The sequence below is a fragment of the Drosophila kikkawai genome, chromosome 3R (assembly GCF_030179895.1).
Source record: "Drosophila kikkawai strain 14028-0561.14 chromosome 3R, DkikHiC1v2, whole genome shotgun sequence".
NCBI classification, from domain to species: domain Eukaryota; kingdom Metazoa; phylum Arthropoda; class Insecta; order Diptera; family Drosophilidae; genus Drosophila; species Drosophila kikkawai.
In genome coordinates this window covers 18,530,856-18,547,997 of record NC_091731.1, presented here as the reverse complement: position 1 = coordinate 18,547,997, position 17,142 = coordinate 18,530,856, and the positions used below count along the sequence as shown (strand labels likewise).

Here is a 17,142-nt window from a genome sequence, read left to right as displayed (position 1 = left end):
TACGACACTAGAAATAGATACTTTTTTTTTCGATTTCTCAATACAAATTTTGAAATAAAAACCGTTAAAATGAAATATTTAGGTGTCTGGCTATTAAAAACCCATTATAGAACAAATTAATAAAAAGTTGGTTGACCATTTTGAAAAGTATTTTTTTCTTGAATTAAAGTAACTATTACTATTCTTTAAGTCCGTAATAAACTTATTTCTAATAGTGTTCGTGTTCTGGCTAATACTAAACTCTTACAAATACATAAATAACTAAAGCAAACAGTTATTCTAATTATAAAGTATCACGTATTCAGGAGAAGTTCATGCCTCATGCCGTTTCCAGGCGTTTTTGAACGTAGTGCCTCTCCTTCAGCAGCTCGTCCAGCTGCTGCTCCTGGTAGTAGACCACAAACTGGGCCGCCGAAACCTGCTCGAATATGGCGCAAATGCTGGGCTTCAGATTGTAGAAGAAGAGCAGCTGCCCCCGTTGTTTAAAGTCACTGATCAGAGAGTCGATAACTGTTGCTGTCGTAAAGTCAGCTCCATACACATGGGAGGCATCAATGACCACGGGGAGATTCTGACGCATGGACTGCTTGTTGACCAGATTCCTCACATAATCCACCGAGGGAAAGATGAGACAACGGTCAGGCGTGATCATGGAGTACTCCACGCCCGACTGTGTGGTGAGGAGTTCGGTAGTGAGCTTGGGACGCGCTGCATGGTAGAGAATGAAGATGACGTTTAGGCCAACACCAATGAGGATGCCCCACTCCAGAGGCAAGACCAGACAGGCAACGAATGTTCCCACGCCAGGAACTAGATCACTTCCTGGAATATTACATTGGATTATTTTATTTCGATTAAACTTGGTTTGATATTAGTACTCACTTTTCGATCGCCACATGGGCTTGACCACCCTGACCTCAACCATGAAGACCACAGCGGCTATGATAATGGCGGCAAGTGTGGGCCGAGGAATGAAGTAGAAGTAGGGGGTGAGGAAGACAAGGGCGATCATCACCAGGCCACCGGAGTAGATATTGCTCAGTGGAGTGCGGACACCGCTGGCGTTGTTCACTGCTCCTCGACTCAAGGCTCCAGTTCCTGGGAAGGCCTGGACAAAGGAGTTGAAGATGTTGGCTGTTCCAATGGCGATAAGCTCCTGAGAGGCATCCACCGGTTTACCGTTGGCTGAAAAAACTATTTGTCAGCCCGAAAAACTTGAAAAGAAGCCAGTTTTTTTTCACTCACCAAAGGCCTTGCAGATGGCAATGTTTTCCATTAGTGAGATTAGTGGAATCACCACCAGGCCAGAGCCCATACTGTGCACCATCTCCACAAATCCCTGGGCCACGCCATCGCTTGTCTCATTGGCACTAACCGATGTGGGCGGTAATTGCAGGCTGGGCAGACCAGGTGGAATCTCACCCACAACTCTGAAGGGGGCACCGTGCTCCTCGCTGTGGAGCATGTAGCCCATGGCACAGCACACCACCACTAAGATGGCGTTGCGAGCGGTGCCTACGATCCACAGAATCTTGTTAACCGCCCGCTGGAAGGTGGAACACTCCTCCTCATTCGTTGGTCCAATGCGGCAGGAGGAGAGGCTGCGCATTAGCAGCAGGACCACGATACAGGTGAGTCCCAAAACCGTGTCTCCTGCCCTCGTATGCTCGATGTTGTGGAAGACCTGCGTCCAGATCTCTACGAAGGTGTTGCCCTTGGCCGTGATCCCCAGTACGCTCTGAATCTGCGAGGTGAGGATGATGAGTGAGACGGCGGAGGTGAAGCCCGAGGAGACCGGACCCGACACAAAGTCTATGAGGAATCCCAGCCCAAAGAGGCCCATCAGCAGCTCTACTATTCCGCTTAAAAGACAGAGGAGGACGGACTTTTGCCACGATCCCTGGGCGGCCTGGTAAGTAAGCAGCGCCACAATCGCCGAAGGACCCATGGGCACATCCTTGCAACTGCCCAGGAAGATGTATACAAAGCAGCCCACAAACGAGGCGTAAAGGCCATACTAAAATGAACAAAAACCGAATACGATTAGTATTTTAGTGATTTCATTTTCGGGCTTTTACTTACAGCTACGGGTAGTCCGGCAATGCCCGCGTAGGCCAGCGCCTGTGGAATGACGGTGAGCCCCACGGTGATGCCGGCGACCAGGTCGCCCACTGCATCCTGGCTGTTGTAGCGGGGAAGCCAGCTGACTATGGGCAGGCGCTTGTGTAGGGTCTTGCGGTTGAAGGTGCGTCGGGCACAGTCCTGCAGCCAGGTGTGGGTGCAGTCGAGCGTGCTCGTTGGGGGTTTCACCTTCTTGCCGTCCTCGGTCACTGGAAAGGTCGAAACAAAAGCGGAGAAATGGGTCAGAAATGCCGGAAGAGTGAGTAAAAAAAGCTGTGCTGAGCTGACTACGACAGCGGCTCTACTTGGTTTTAAGTTCGCTTGTGATTCATAATCATAATCATAATCACGTACTACATAGCAGCCCCACGCTCCATCTGCTCCCACTCGCACTCCCACTTCCCCCTTTGGGCCGATCTCAGACAGTTGCATTTCTGTTTGCTTTCTGGTATTGTAATTGCTGGCGTTTTTACTATATTTTTTTTTTTTTTTTTGTTCTGATCCATGATCAACGCGAATTTCATTGCCAAGGCCTAGGGCTGCAGCTTAACGGCTGAGAAAACGTGGAAAACAATTGCATTTATCTCAGAGTGGGGAGCACGAGACGTATACTTGATGCTGCGTTTTCACTTCCAATTCGATTAGATGTCGGAAAAATTGTCTGAATTCCAGTTAACTAATTTAATTGCACGTAAGCTAGGAACTAATTATGAAATCAACTGTAATTTGTGGTAAAAAGTTCGAAACGAAAAAATTCGCAAGTACTTTGTTGCGTAATAAAATGTTTGCTCAGCTAATGCTGCAAATTCGATAGTTGCCTTTCGTGATTCTGAACAAATCATTAAAGCAGTTCTAATTTGATTTCACAATTCTCCAATTTGTAGTTAATGGGTACAATCGTTTAAGCCATTCAAGCCACTCCAATAACTAAATGGTAATTTGTGCAAAAATTACTAATAAATCAAATTGCTAATAATTTGTATATGCCACACAATTAAATTATCTTTAATCTGTGTAAGCACTTTAGATAAGCCTTTGAGACTGAAAAAACTAAATAACTGCTTAGTAAAATTCTAGACTTTACGAGATACAATATATCAGTTATCGTCAAGAATTTCAAGACGTTTAAATCAGTTTTCAATTATTGAGGTGTCTTTAACATGACAAAATAAATCAAATCGACCCAAATAACGAGCTCTACGTCTCAGCTCTATTGAGATGCTGTCATTGTTAGTTACACTTACGAATGAACTCCTTGGATCCTTGGGAGCCCACGCTGTTGCCACTGCCATTCTGGTCTGTGAGATTGGTGCTGATGCTGATCGTTGAGCACTTGAAGCCGTCGTTAAAGTACACATGATCCGCGGCCGGATTCGACTTCATCTTTGGTCCCGCGGTTGGATGCAAAAATTCAAAAACAAACACTGCGATCGAAGTTCGGGTTAATTGGGGTTCCCCGTAAAGTAATTGCTGCCGGGATGGCACCAGGTGACACTAGATATACTGCAGACACTCGCGTTTGGTCGTATATGCATCTATTTAGTCTGTACGGCTAGATGCTAGGTAGCTAGGTAGAAAGTATCTGAAAGATGCTCGGTGCTCGCCCGCTCGGTTCTGGTCGCTGTGCTCTTCACACGGCAGCGTTTCGAACGAAACTGTTTTGTACTTGATGCGAACCTTGTCTTTTATAAAAATCAAAACTTTGTTGACGCTCCGCTGTGTTATTATTGTTCGGCGTCTTCGTCATTGTTGTTTGCCGTAGTATATCGAGTCGTCGGCGGGCCTCAGTTTCGGGCCTGAAGCTAGCTCGGTATTATTGTTGTTGTTGTCTTGCCCAGGGAACCTAGCCAGCTAAACTGATAATCGAGCCTGGGGAAAATGGATAAAGACAGAAAAACATGAGTTCCCATTGCGTGATTCGTTCCCTTTTCGAAGCACTTAGTGCTGTTTGTGTCTCCGATTTCGGATTTTCGCTGATCGGGGAGAAGAAAGGAAAGGAAGTTGTAAATTCTTTTCGTATTAGTCCATAATAATTCGCTTGGCTCGGCATTTTTTCGAAGCATTCGACCAACACGTGAGAGTGCGGTCAACACTTGTTGTTGTTTGTTATTATTATTTCTCCACCGATATATTTCTGAATAACTGGAATGGAAAGTTACCCAGAACTCTGAGCGGGGGAGTCCGAAAATGAGTCCCAAATGATGGGCCCTACATTTTTTGGGACTTTCCTGAGGGAAAATTTCCACTCATTAAAAGGAACAGGTACAGGTATATTTTCCTTTGTGTTCAAGACGTTTCCAGTCGGGGGTTTTCACCTCTTGCGAGGCCAGGTAATGTGCTAAGACCTTTTGGCTGACCCAAACCAGATTGGACCGGACCACTCTGCTGCAGACGAAATCACTGTCTAAATGCGTGACCGAGTGCAGTAGCTCGGCCATGCACATGGAAACCTGTAGAGATATTCTCGAATAGAGCAATACTTTCTGGCTCAGACTTGGTTTTTATCATCGTTGAAAGTGGCTTTGCATATTTTTCTTAAAACGTCCTTTGTTTGGAGTCATTAAAATTCAGAAATATTATTTTAGAAATACTTTAGGTGCATTTAATCCATTTTGTAATACGTTTGAGTCACTTTTTAAGTGCCCAAAAGTTTTAAAGGTTCTGTAAGTGAATAAAACTCAAAAATGTTAAAGAAACTCAAGTCATTGTCGGAAAGTTTTTAAAAATATTATCCTAAATACTTTAATGGGATTTATTGAGTCATAAAAGTTTAAGTATTTGTGTAATTCATTATTATAATAATTTGGTTTATAATTTGAAATTTATTTATTATTTCTCCACATTGCTGAGCTTTCCAGACATTCAAATAATGAAATCTAAGCCCTTGCCAAGCTCGCCGTTGAAATAGTTGCGTCAAGTATTCTGAATATCTCAGAGATGAACTTGACACTATATAAGCGAAGACCCCAGGCTAGGCAAACAAAAGGCGATACCAAAAAATGTCATGGGTAAATAAATATTTAAATGCACGGCGTAGCGACAGCTTGGGGTCGAATAGGTTTCCGATGGAAATTCGAGGCATAAGATAGGCATTAACGTTAATTCTGTGCAAGATGAGTTTGTAAATGCATAAAAGTGTGTGATTCCCAAACCAAAATGCATTCAAAAAGTTGTCACATTTGGTATGAGTAAAACGTGTATTTTCATTTAGTTTCAGATTGAAACTTTCTAAGCAACCGTCAGAGTTTGCCACATGGATATAAACTAGCTAATTTACGGCATTTTTCAGAAGCATTGCACTTGGAATTCGAGATGAACATTTAAATTCAAGCTAACTTTGCCAAAAAGCTTCCTAGACAGCTGATACTGTGACAAATGGAAATATTTAAATTAATTGAAACGGGCTGTTTATGATAAAAGGCCATAAATATCAGTGTCTTTATAGTCTGGCCAAGTTCAAAGACGGAGAAGCAGGCGGTTTCGTTACTGATACTCACTGCTTGAGAGGTCTATTAGGCCTAATGAAGTTTTTGATAATAAAACAGGTACATAAAGCGTTTTTATGGAATAAATATTGAGTTTAATAGTTGAGTTTACTCTTCTTACTTCTCCTCGCAAAAACTTTGGAAACTCAGTTACTAAGTCATTTTTGAGTTTCAATAAACTATCATAACTAAGCCAAAAATGCATTGATCTTAAATCGGAATACAGGTCTGTGTTAGTTTAGGTTTAGGTTAACAAATTTGCCAACTGAATTTAATATTTTTCAAAAATAAAATTTTGCCGGTTTCCGAGAATTTTAACAATGTAACCCCTTATCAAATTTTGAAAAAAATTTAAAAATATTTTATTCTTCACTATAAGGCTAGAAAGACTCCCCTGTTGATGCTGATCAAGAATTTATATATGGTTTATGGGGTCGGAATTGGCTCCTTCACTACATTGAAAAACTTTAAACAAATGCTTACTTAATAATTTATTTGTGAAACTTGAAATAGCGTTTTTTTACTGAGTATCTTTCAGGTCTGATCTCAACTGTCTCAACTTTCTTACACGTTTTGAAACTACTTTATGTTTTGGGGCTTTTTTGTAGCTTTTCTGTGGCTTTTTTGTTGTGCATTTTGTTTCCTAAACGCAGTCCAATGACTTGATACTATCGGTCAGGTGGCAAATAGTTTATTTGCAACAACACATTCATTTTTATAAATTTATTTTAATTTATTATTATTTTTTTGTTAAAGATAGATACGTCAAGACGCCGGTAACTGGTTTCATTTAGCTCTCAATGAGCTGATCTTGTTGGAACCACTGTGACTTTGCGGGGACGCTCCTTCTGGCGAGTCTTTAAGCTAATTTTGGATGATGTCAAACAAGCTGGCGCTTGCAATACCGCCGCGAACACTCTCCAAAGGCATTTCCCTTTGTTTTGGTTTATTTTTAACTATTTAAGAGCCACACACTGTGAAGGTGAGTGGGTGGGGGAGCAAGTTTGTGCGAAATGTGGGCGTGTAAGTCAATTGGATGGCACTGGAAATCACCGGGACTGGACTTGAGCTAATTGCCTTCAAATTAAAACTTCCTCGACAAAATAATAATTGTATTCAATTAAAGTTTGCTCATACGCACTTAAATATTACACAGCTGCCCGCCCTGAGGCACACACGTGTTCGAACTTTGCACCTCGACAGGTGTGTGACCTTTGCCATGGAAATTTGTCCCCCCAAAAGTAAACACATTTTAGCTGCGATAATTCCTTAAAATACTCGTGACTTTCCTCAATGCCCCTTAGTGATGTTCCCTTAAATTTGGTGTCTAAAAACTCACAATCTGGTTAATAAGCCCGCAAAATGGTCAACAGGAAGCACAAATGTTCAATTAATTGATCAATTACATTTCGCTGTTCAGTTTTTGCTCTCCGTCCACTTGTTTCCAGTTTGTTTGTTTTTTCATTTGACTGTTTTACGGCTCAAATTACAGGGCCAATTTCGAAATATATTTCGCATGACTTCCAAATCTCATAGGGCGTAGCGAACAATTTCTACAAAGCAACGGCCAACGAACTGTCGCCCATTTCAATTAAATGCGTTCGGTTTGTTTTTAGATTGCGGATTCCTATATATACCTATCCGTGTATCTGAAAGCTGTATTTAGGAGGGTTTGGTTTTGGCAAAAATGTGAGACTATGGCAAGAAAATCACGTATACAACATGTTACACCATATTCAGAGGCATTTATATTAGCATTTTGGTTCAGATAACTGCATGTTACACATTTTAAAGGATAATAGAAAGATAATACCTTAAGCTTTACTAGTAGAACGTGATCGGGAGTAGTTATTTAGGAAATGAGGTAGTTGGAATCTGTTCTTAAATATCTTTCGGCACTTTGTTACCTGCAAATGAACGTTATTTTTTTCCAGAAAACAGTGCTAACAACTAATCCAATATGTATACTAATTTCAGATTTCTTTTTGGCCTCTTTCATGAATGGCTCAATTGTTTAAGTCAATGTCAGGGCATAAAAATAGCTTGTTTATACTCGGTGTTCCCAGAATTTGGCAGTCTTGCAGTTTATTTACAATGAATTTGGTCGCCAGCCAGAGAGTGTGCACTTTGTGATACTCAAAAACTAAAACAAACAGAATTCAGCTGAACTAACTAAAGTTACCTTATAGGAGACGGAGACACAGTTACAATTCCCTTGTTAGTTCATAATTATTTGACTGAATGGGTGATTAATCGCAGGGTAAATGAATTTAGAACCTCTTTAAACGGGTTTCCTCATCTATATCAGCGACTGTCTAGGTCTGGTCTCAGGGGGGAACTGCTACCGGCTTTTATTTGATTTGTTTTGAATATTTATGACTCGAATGTTTATATTTGATGGCGCGCAGTTTTTTGATAAGTTTGCGATTTTTATGCAAAACGCGTTTCCCTCGACTCGATTACGCATCAAAGGAAACCACAACTGGAATCTGTGCGGAATCTTATCATACAACCAGCCAAATATCTTGAAATCTCTTCATTGAGTTCGTTTTAGCTATTGTTTAAGATGTGCCACGACGCTTATAGTATATCTAAAGTGATCAAAACCGAACTTAACCAGTTCAAGCCGCAGTTTATGATAGGTTCAGCTTGAGGCACTTGAGAATATTTCGGAAATAATCAGAATGATTAAGAGGTGAAAGGGGGGAGTAAGAAATACTCCTGATCTGTAAGAAGAGTATAGAAAATAGGTCTCCGTTTAGGGAACTTTTTGATAAATTATGAGCCACTTCCCTATTCTTTGGTAACTGAAGGTTCTTGAGCAATTAAAATGGGCTAGACGACGACAGCTACTCCGTGTTTGGATTAACTAACCCACCCATTTAGGGAACCTATGTTTTAAACACGTTCCCTCGTTTCCGTCACGTAATCTAACGACGAATTCTTACTGCCGCATGCCATAAATCGCATGTCTTGTTGCAGTGAAAACAATTCCAAATTTAGTACGAAATTCATTCTTAGAACAGCTTAAAAATAACCAAGTTAATCTGAGTGCGTATTTCAGATTTAGCATCTTGGAGATGCGAATATTATCGAAAATGATTCATTTAATTGACACTTCATTGAGGATATCATAAAATTAGCACATTTTATGGGATCTTATGAGGCCAATTAGCATAGGGATTTGGCTAAAGGGTAGTCATAAACAAATTGGTAATCGTTTAGTGTTAAACGTTAATCGACCGTCCAAATTGCGTCAATGAATTTGGGCCCAAAAGAGCTGCTAAAAAGCAGATAGCCGCATCTGACTTACGACACTCGCAATGGGAATTTTCTCTAACAACTGTTTTTTTGCAGGTTGCCCCATTTAATATCTCGAAATGTCTGTAATACATCTGGATGTCATCTGGGCCTGATGTCAGGCTGGAAAAATGTGGCTCACCCCTGTTGGTGTGTGTGTGGTTGAGGGGAAAGGGGCGCAAATAGCCCAATTATAGTTGGAATGCCAGTTGCTGTCTATTCTCTATTGAATTTGGCCCAAAACGATTTGGTGCCACCGGAAATGTGATTTTATTCGCTTTAACTTTGGCGCGCGTCGCACACCTCAAATTGAATTTTTACTCTGCCAGTTCTTCATTGTCTGTGCGTTCTAATAACTATGTTTGATGCCGATGAATATTTATGCGGCACCACTCCGAGAGTCGAGTCAAGTTCGCATGCAAATCGCGAATGCAGGCCATAAACGTCTATATCTCTGCGAGTATCTATCTTGATTCTTGCACACACGCGACTCGCAGAGTTTTAGGTCTGATTTTTCACGGGCGAGCAGGTGGCTGATCGCACAGCCGGATCGGTTAAGTAAATAGGCGTTACTGCGGCCCGTTCAGATCTCGAGGCCCGGAAAGCCCTCGAAAGTTGTCACCGCTCCTCGGCACCGATCGTGCAATTGTTTGTGGGAGCGGAGCGTGGCGCTGTTTGCTTTCGTCGGCGCCGAGAGCCGAGCTTTGGCGCGGGGAAAGCTTTCGCACAGTTTCCCCATTTCTCTCGCGCTTTTCGGCGAGATATTTGAAAGTAAACCTCGATTGGGGCCAGGCGAAAGGTGTTGGCATTACAAAATAGCCAACTTGTTTACATATTGATAACTATTATGCTGCATTAAATCTGTACCAATCTATTTATAATCAATGCCGCGCGCATTTATCTCGCTGGTTGGGTTAAAGATGAAGGTTGGATAACCGATTCATTTAGAGTGTTAATAAAAAGGAACTGGAGAAGGGGGAACGTATCAGGAAATAAGGGTAAAAGTAGCGTTAAATCTCGAAAACATTCCACAACTAAACTTTAATATTTTCCGGCAATGCATATTAAGATTTTTAGGTGAATCTTCATATGCATTGCCAGAAAATATTAAAAATATTTAAAAATATTAAAAAAACCTTCAAAAACCCCAATAAATCACCGAATAATAAACATTATTTATTTTTTAAAGAGTTTTATTAAATAATATAGATACAGCTACAGAGAAAACGGTTTTAATGGGTGAAGTTCTTAGCCGGCCCTGCAACCGAAAGATGCAATCAGAGACCAGAAATCCCGTATGCAGCGGCCTTGAACCTTACATTTTTTATAAATAAATTTATTTATTTCATTTTTATTTCATTATTATTATTTTGTTCTGTATTGATTGTGGGCTATGAGCTCGTAAAGCTATTTTAGGTTGGATACATACAAAATTTAAAATGTTTCACATTTATAATTGCGATGTCAAGCGATTTGAATCACAGTGCTGCAGATAAGTTTGCCTATCATTATGTATAATTTCCTTTTCGGGGTTTCTTGTTTATTATTCTTGGACACACGTACATATAAAATTACAATAAAATGGTGCAAAACGTTTCCACTAAAGTTATTTCTGGTTGACTAGTGTACGGGGTACTGACTAAGGTCGAGAGGGGATCTATAGAAAACATTTATCAGATAATATAATTATGTATATCGTTGTATATATATAACGCAACTTTCCGTGAGAAGCGAATAAAATTGACGGTGGTATATATGAAACTTATACAATAGAACGACCTTTAGGCTAATGGCGACTGAACTTTCCTACTTTCCGCTTGGGGTTTTCTCTATTTCTCCGAAGACTTTGATCTTCTGCTCGGTTCACATGCGAGAGGGACAGGGGCTGGGGCTGATGATGTTTGGTTTATGTTGGTTTCACTGAGGCACATTTGATGGATCACTAGGGGAGATAAACGCCAAACTACGACTCCGAACTCCTCCTCTTCCTCCTCCTCGTACGGTCGCCTCCTAGAAATGCTTTCGCATTTGGGCGGAGACCAAGAAGGGCGCCAGCAGGGAACAGATCGACATCAGGATGTTGACCAGGGCATTGAGATTGGCTGCAAGTCGGAGAGAGTTGTTAGGATTTTGGTATAGAATTTGTTTTATATTTTTTAGAATTTAAGAAAAGAAGCAATTATAAGCTTTTCGTACTTGTATAACGTGATTTTTCAGTACAGTTAAACTGGTTATTGGTATTGTCCGATTTATGAAATTAAAATTAACAAAGGAAATAAAACAAAGGAATAATAATTAATTAAAATTATTTGGCAGGACCTCCGCTGCAGATGTCGTGCAGGATATCCTCCACGTAGCCGTTGTCGTTGTCGCAGAGGCACAGCTTGGTCTTGCTGGACATGAACTTGGACACGCCGATGGTGCGGTTACTATTCTCGAACTGGCAAACCATTCCGTCCTCGCAGTCGTTGTTGCTGTTGCACTTGTGACGCAGGCCTGCAAGGTTCCAAGGATACAAGAATAACAATTACAATACCTTTTTCCTAATGAAAAAAGAAATCAAGTATAGTTAATCTACAACAAAAGCAATCAAGAAACCCTGACAGCTAATCTGCTCTACTCAAACCCCTTCTTCTTAATCCTCCGGACGAGGATCTGTCACTTAGGAAGTAATACCCGATGCCAAGACTCTAGAGACCGGACATGTGCATGCAAATGTCGCATATGGCACTTTTCTCGGGGCTGTGCATGTCACAAATTGGCACTGCGGCGATGGCGATTCCCATTACCATTTGCTTCCCATTTGGCCGCCTCGTTTGGGCTCCCCAGTCGCAGTCACGACATCCTAACATAAATCCGACATCGACATTGCGCTGCCATAAAGCGAGAGAGCCTTTCACGCCGCGTTGGAGTATGCCCTGCCGGCAGGGCAACAATGGAGGGCGCAGGACCCAAGGATCCGCGGAGCCAAGACGCCGAGCGAGCAGCACAAGGAGAACAAGTGTGAATTGCGCACGAAAACTAAATAAATAAGAACGCAAATAGCGGGGCAGAGCGGGGAGCGGGGCCAAGGGGGCCCTGGCAGTATCCACCTAGATGGATGCTTTGTTTAATTCTCATTTAGGCGGCGCCTTGGACACATCACCTGCAACTCATCCACCTGGCTGCCACTTGAGGCACATCATCACAGAGAAGGCCTCCGAGAAAGCAGCGGAGCCTCTTAAATAATAAATGTAATGTGCATGTCTTAGCAATAAGTTGACTTTTTGTTGGCTGTTCTATTTCCAGCATCTAGCTAAAGGATTTTTCAAAGAAATCCTTGGTTGGGCGGAGAACAAGACAATTTGGAACAGTATGTAGAATCTTTTATTTAAAACAATAACGTTGGGAAAGTTATAAAAAACTAAGCTTGATATACAAAACTCTTGAAGAAATATTTGTTAGGATTTTTGCTTAAGATTTGTATGGGTTTAGGTAGCAAAACTAATCATTTTTATCCCTAAACCGTTTATTTTAATTAATCAAAGGATTTGCGTAATAATTTCTATATATTTGACCAATTTTTCACTTCCAAGCTATATATTTTTAGTCTATTAAAAAAAAGGTAATTGGAAAACGACAATATATTAAGTAAGTTAACTAAATGCTTTTAATTATCCTTAAGCTATAGACAAAGGAATAAACTATAATGCTTATAATTACCTTTAAGGACATCTGGACAATTGCCACCTGCAGGAGCAGTATCATCGCCGCAGAGGCAACGCAACTTGTAGTCGTTCGGATCCTTGACGCAGCTGGTGCGATCTATCGCCGTACAGTCATCATGGGCAGAGCACTCGCGTCCTTTCACTGCAAAGGCAAGCAAATCAAATCAGGACGGGGGTTGGGGGGCAAGAACAAACAATTGGACTATCAGTTTGTTTGACTAATTGCCTGCTAATTGTGTGACTACTGTGACCCTGCCCCGACCCGCTGTCGGCACAAATCATCGGTTAGCCTCTCGGCACACAATACTGTTTGCCAACTCCAATCACAGTCCTATTACCAGCCCCGAGCCCACTTCTAATGTCCCTGATTTGTGCGGAGCGTGGGTTGTCATTGCACTTGAGTGACTTGTTTGATCAATTCTCGATTTGTGTGTTAGTACTGTGTTGTGTGTCGTGTCATTCAATTGCTGGCTCTTTGCCATAATTATTATTCCATTTATCTGTGGGCGGTTGCTCCAAAGTCAATCGAATGACAAATGCTTAGCTCGAGCCAACTTTAATTATTGCCTTTCATATTAGCATTCATTAAGCTGTCTTAATTAGCGATTGATTATGGATCTTAAGGCAGATTGTAAGTTCTTTGGGTATTTTATTAAGCTTGAGAAATATGATTGAATAAATATAAATTTGAAATTTTAATACTTAGAAATTTTAAATAAAATCTCTTAAAATCTTAACTACATGTTTCAAGTGCTCTAATGTATTTTTTCTTTATAAACATTTTCAAAAGATATGTATTTTTGAATATACATCCATTTTTCATTGATAATTTACAAAAAATTAAGTTTCTAATATTTATTATATTATTCTTTAAGGTTTTTAAATTGTCTGAATCTTTGTCTTCAACTAATTATGTCTGAACTTTTAATTTGCACGAAGGAAAACCTTGTTAATTAATTAATAAATATCTAGTTTCTTTTTGGAAGCCACACACTTTAACACGTTAAATATAACTTATTTAAAAAACGCCATATAAAAAGATTTAAATTAATGTTTAAGTGTGTTATTAAATTATCTAATTAATTATCTAAATATTACATTTAAATAATCTAATTGTATTATTCAATTATCCAATTAAACACACTAATAAAGCAGTCAAATTTCAACCAAATTTCATCACATTAATCCATATAAAGCCTCTTATATTAGCACTCTATCCGAACAGAAAATGTAACAATTAAATAAAGTTAAATAATATCTTAAATAAATCACTTGTAGGACCTTAATCCTTCAAGCTCTTCCTTTGGAAATTTATTCAAAAACTGTTACCGTGTTTCACGGAATAATTAACCCCTGCAACTTAGGCAGTGAAATTTTTGATTGTGAATGTAAATGTGTCAGAAACCTCTCTTGACCTTGGCAGCCTGGACTTCGATTTGATTTTTTATGGCCAACCCCCATGAGGACCTGGTCGAGGACTCTGCTTACCCACTGGAAGGTGCGTGGGCGGTGGCCCGTTGTTGGTCTTGCCGAAGGTGGTCAGTGCCGTGGAGCTGACCCCGAAGAGGATGATGAAGATGCCGAAGAGCATGGTCAGGCTGCCGCATTGTGTAAAACGCTTCAGGGGCTGCATTTTGGAACGAGGGTGCTAGCGTGGAAATTTATCGGGTTTCGGGTCGAGATTTTTAGACTAAGATTGAGATGGAGCCGCTGCTGCCCTCCCCGGAGACGACGGTAATTCGGGTGTTATGTAAAATCGCGGGCCACCGACAACTTTCTCACGCACTTTGCAAGCTCGAGAACTGCCCAAAAGGCTTTAAATCGGTTTCCCTAACGTCTTTGTTTCCTTTGCTGGTTTCGCGAGGTAATTTTATGCAAATTTTCACACCGAAATTGTTTCCGCTCTGGAAAGAAAGTCCGTTGCAAAATAAAACCGCACGGAAGGCGTCACTCCGACAAAAATCTCCTCAACTGTGTGGGTATTTGGGGTACTTGTATCCTTTCGATGGGGTCTTGAGGTCCCGAGGTCTAGAGGTCTCGAGGTCTTGAGACGGTAGCTCCAACCAGTCGCCTGCGCGTTCGAAATGCAAGTGAAGAATTCGCGGCGCACACGGAGCTTAAGTTGGGGCGACGTCGCTGCTGACTCGCTGGGCTACTTGGCGCTCGCGCACACCATCGCCACCGACGCCCCACACACAGGCACACACTCAGTAAGGCTCACACCCTAGCACCTGCCCGTCGCCTTCCTTGAAGCACCCCCAAAGCCCACAGCTGCTCGTCCGAGAAGCGAACCCCTTTCCCAGCACGGAGCCAAAGTTTATGGCGTTACCTAGATACTCTTTGCTAAGGAAATTCTAATTAATTTGTATATTTTGTATATTTGTTTTTAATATGTTTGAATTTGCTCAACTAAACTAAATAGAAATGATTAGTTAACAAAAAATATTGATTTCAAGGACCACAATAAATTACATATTTAATGCCAACCTTTGGCTATTATTTTATTCCCAGAATTGTATTCAAAATAATCAATTTTTTCTCATTTCTGCCCATTAATTTGTTGATATACGTCAACGAACTTGTTTTAATTAAAAGATATATCTCAAGAGAAAGCGTTGCATACAAAATTGGCAAACAGAAATACTGGTTTAATGAATATTCATATTATTGGGGATTAAATTTTGGCCAAAAACAAATTGGAACTAAACAAATCAGATTTATTGGTTTTAATCTTAACTGCTGCCAAGATCTGTCTTCAATTTTGGGACAAAACAAATTATTTTTACGCACTATCTAAATCCAGGAGAGCCCAAATAATTTCACGTATTCCAGGGCATCCATAAAATCCGATTCCAGGAGGAGAGTCACCTGCCTCTGCCTGCATGCATAATTAAGAGATCCCCCGGGCCGGCGAAGGGTATTCCACTACATTAATGTTCCGCTTGGCTAAGAGGAGGCGGGCAGGCAAATCTGCGGGTAGATTTTGAACTTGCCTAGCGGCTGGCTCCGTATAATTTGGGCGGGCAGGATGGATGGGTTCGGCATATATTGTTGTATGGTAAGCAAGCTCCGACTCCGACGCACTTGTAACTGCTTCGTCGTTTCGTGAGCGGGTTTTGGTTAACGAAGATGGATTTTTACCTGTAGTTGGTAGTTGGTGCTTTGGCTTTGCCTTCGTGCATTTCTATGTGGTTGTAGTAACTGTTGTTGGTGGTGGCAGCAGCGTCCTCGTCCCGTCCTCGTCTTGCTGTACGGTTAGCTGGTGTGCTGGTAGCTGTGTGTGTTATAATAATGACGGAGGCATTAGAGCCATTGCATAGCCTACTTTTTGGGGCCCGCAGAGTTTTGGCCCAACAATAAAGTGTAACATTAGCACGCACCAAAAACAACAACAAAAACTGGTTAGTCAAAGGCAAATAGTTATTTTGGCCATTATTCCTCGGCGCTCTCTCTTGCCCTCGCTCTCTACAACACTAAGCTACAGGGTGACATCTTTTAAATGTATCTCATTGATTTTCATATTATTTATTACCACATTTTTATGAAATTCTTCAAAGAAAGCAAAAATACAAAGAAATATTTCATAACTTTTCAGTTTAACCTCATGAAAATGTTACAAATTAATTGAAAATTGAAGTTTGAGTGTTTTTGTTTCATTTTTAACATAACAAAAAACCAAACATTTTATTTGGTAGTACAGTGCTGGGTTTTCTCTGGGCGGGTGCATGGCCCTAATTACGTTTCTGGAAGTGCCCAGATGAGTGGGTTGCTTGTTGCTTAAAACTTTCAACTTTCAACTGAAATCGAGAAATAGCCGCACACAAGAAAGGTTGCAGGCCACGCCCCCAGCCCAATTTCACAAATCACTATTTAGGTGGATATATCGAACAGCCGAAAAACAGAAAACGAAACGGATGCGGAATTTTCGGCCATGTCTGGCGTTGTCTTTTAGGCCTCCTTCCCCTAGCCTCCGCAGCAAACTGCATGTTACCTTTAAAAGGAACACCTTGAGGTCAGAGTGGACCTCAGGCTTGGCTCGACTCTGACATGAAACATTTGCCCAATTTGCTTACACAAATTCCTTTCGTTTATTTTTGGCCCTTTTTCCGATTGTGGAAAATGTCAAGCTCCGTGGAGGCAGGCTCCTTATCTGCCGCCGCGATCGCCTTATAAACGATTGTTTTAATCGCTGCGACAGCATAAACAATTTTCCCTTAACTAAACGCGCGCCATCGGAGCGAATTCATTTGGCACACGCACACGGCAAACGGAAGGGCTTTCCAGAAAATATTCACACAAATATCGGTGGGATATAACTAATTAGGATACGTTACTTTGGGTTCAAGGACCATGGGTGGGAATGTACATCTTACGGGGTTTTTAAGGGATTGTTTTAAAACCTAAAAAATTATTTAAGTAGTAAGTAGCCTGCTAGTTTTTTCTTTATTAATCTGATTATTTCTCTTTATCCTATTTATTTATCTGATCATTTATAATATTTTTAATAATTCTTGAGAGTTTTCTTCGAA

The 17,142-nt window shown here is 40.9% G+C and overlaps 2 protein-coding genes across 3 annotated transcripts; both read right to left on the bottom strand.

The window, feature by feature from the left end:
- Positions 1 to 131: 131 nt before the first annotated feature.
- Positions 132 to 9,509, bottom strand: Esp (Epidermal stripes and patches). 2 transcript variants are annotated; one of them, XM_017176137.3, is made up of 6 exons: positions 9,049 to 9,509; positions 3,366 to 3,990; positions 2,083 to 2,330; positions 1,246 to 2,017; positions 883 to 1,185; positions 132 to 822 (listed from the first exon to the last, which is right to left on the bottom strand). In XM_017176137.3, the coding sequence occupies exons 2-6, from the start codon at positions 3,502 to 3,504 to the stop codon at positions 320 to 322; spliced, it is 1,965 nt and encodes a 654-aa protein (XP_017031626.1). In that variant the 5' UTR covers positions 3,505 to 3,990; positions 9,049 to 9,509; the 3' UTR covers positions 132 to 319. The 2 variants fall into 2 exon arrangements, with proteins under 2 accessions (XP_017031626.1, XP_070143533.1); XM_070287432.1 differs by having other exon boundaries at positions 3,366 to 3,545.
- Positions 9,510 to 10,779: 1,270 nt separating this feature from the next.
- Positions 10,780 to 14,689, bottom strand: sosie. Its single transcript, XM_017176093.2, has 4 exons — positions 14,102 to 14,689; positions 12,609 to 12,755; positions 11,226 to 11,402; positions 10,780 to 11,008 (listed from the first exon to the last, which is right to left on the bottom strand). Exons 1-4 carry the CDS (start codon positions 14,244 to 14,246, stop codon positions 10,917 to 10,919), a joined length of 561 nt encoding a protein of 186 aa, XP_017031582.1. The 5' UTR covers positions 14,247 to 14,689; the 3' UTR covers positions 10,780 to 10,916.
- Positions 14,690 to 17,142: the final 2,453 nt, after the last annotated feature.

What these genes read in the sequence shown, in the direction of transcription:
- Esp (XM_017176137.3), bottom strand. Translation starts at nt 3,504, where the DNA reads ATGAAGTCGAATCCGGCCGCGGATCATGTGTACTTTAACGACGGCTTC. An exon ending in TTGCCGGACTACCCGTAGCT is followed by an intron (nt 2,018 to 2,082) that starts GTAAGTAAAAGC and finishes TGTTCATTTTAG; the next exon opens with TATGGCCTTTACGCCTCGTT. An exon ending in GCCCATGTGGCGATCGAAAA is followed by an intron (nt 823 to 882) that starts GTGAGTACTAAT and finishes GTAATATTCCAG; the next exon opens with GAAGTGATCTAGTTCCTGGC.
- sosie (XM_017176093.2), bottom strand. Translation starts at nt 14,246, where the DNA reads ATGCAGCCCCTGAAGCGTTTTACACAATGCGGCAGCCTGACCATGCTC. An exon ending in TTGTCCAGATGTCCTTAAAG is followed by an intron (nt 11,403 to 12,608) that starts GTAATTATAAGC and finishes GGAACCTTGCAG; the next exon opens with GCCTGCGTCACAAGTGCAAC. An exon ending in GCACGACATCTGCAGCGGAG is followed by an intron (nt 11,009 to 11,225) that starts GTCCTGCCAAAT and finishes TCCGACTTGCAG; the next exon opens with CCAATCTCAATGCCCTGGTC.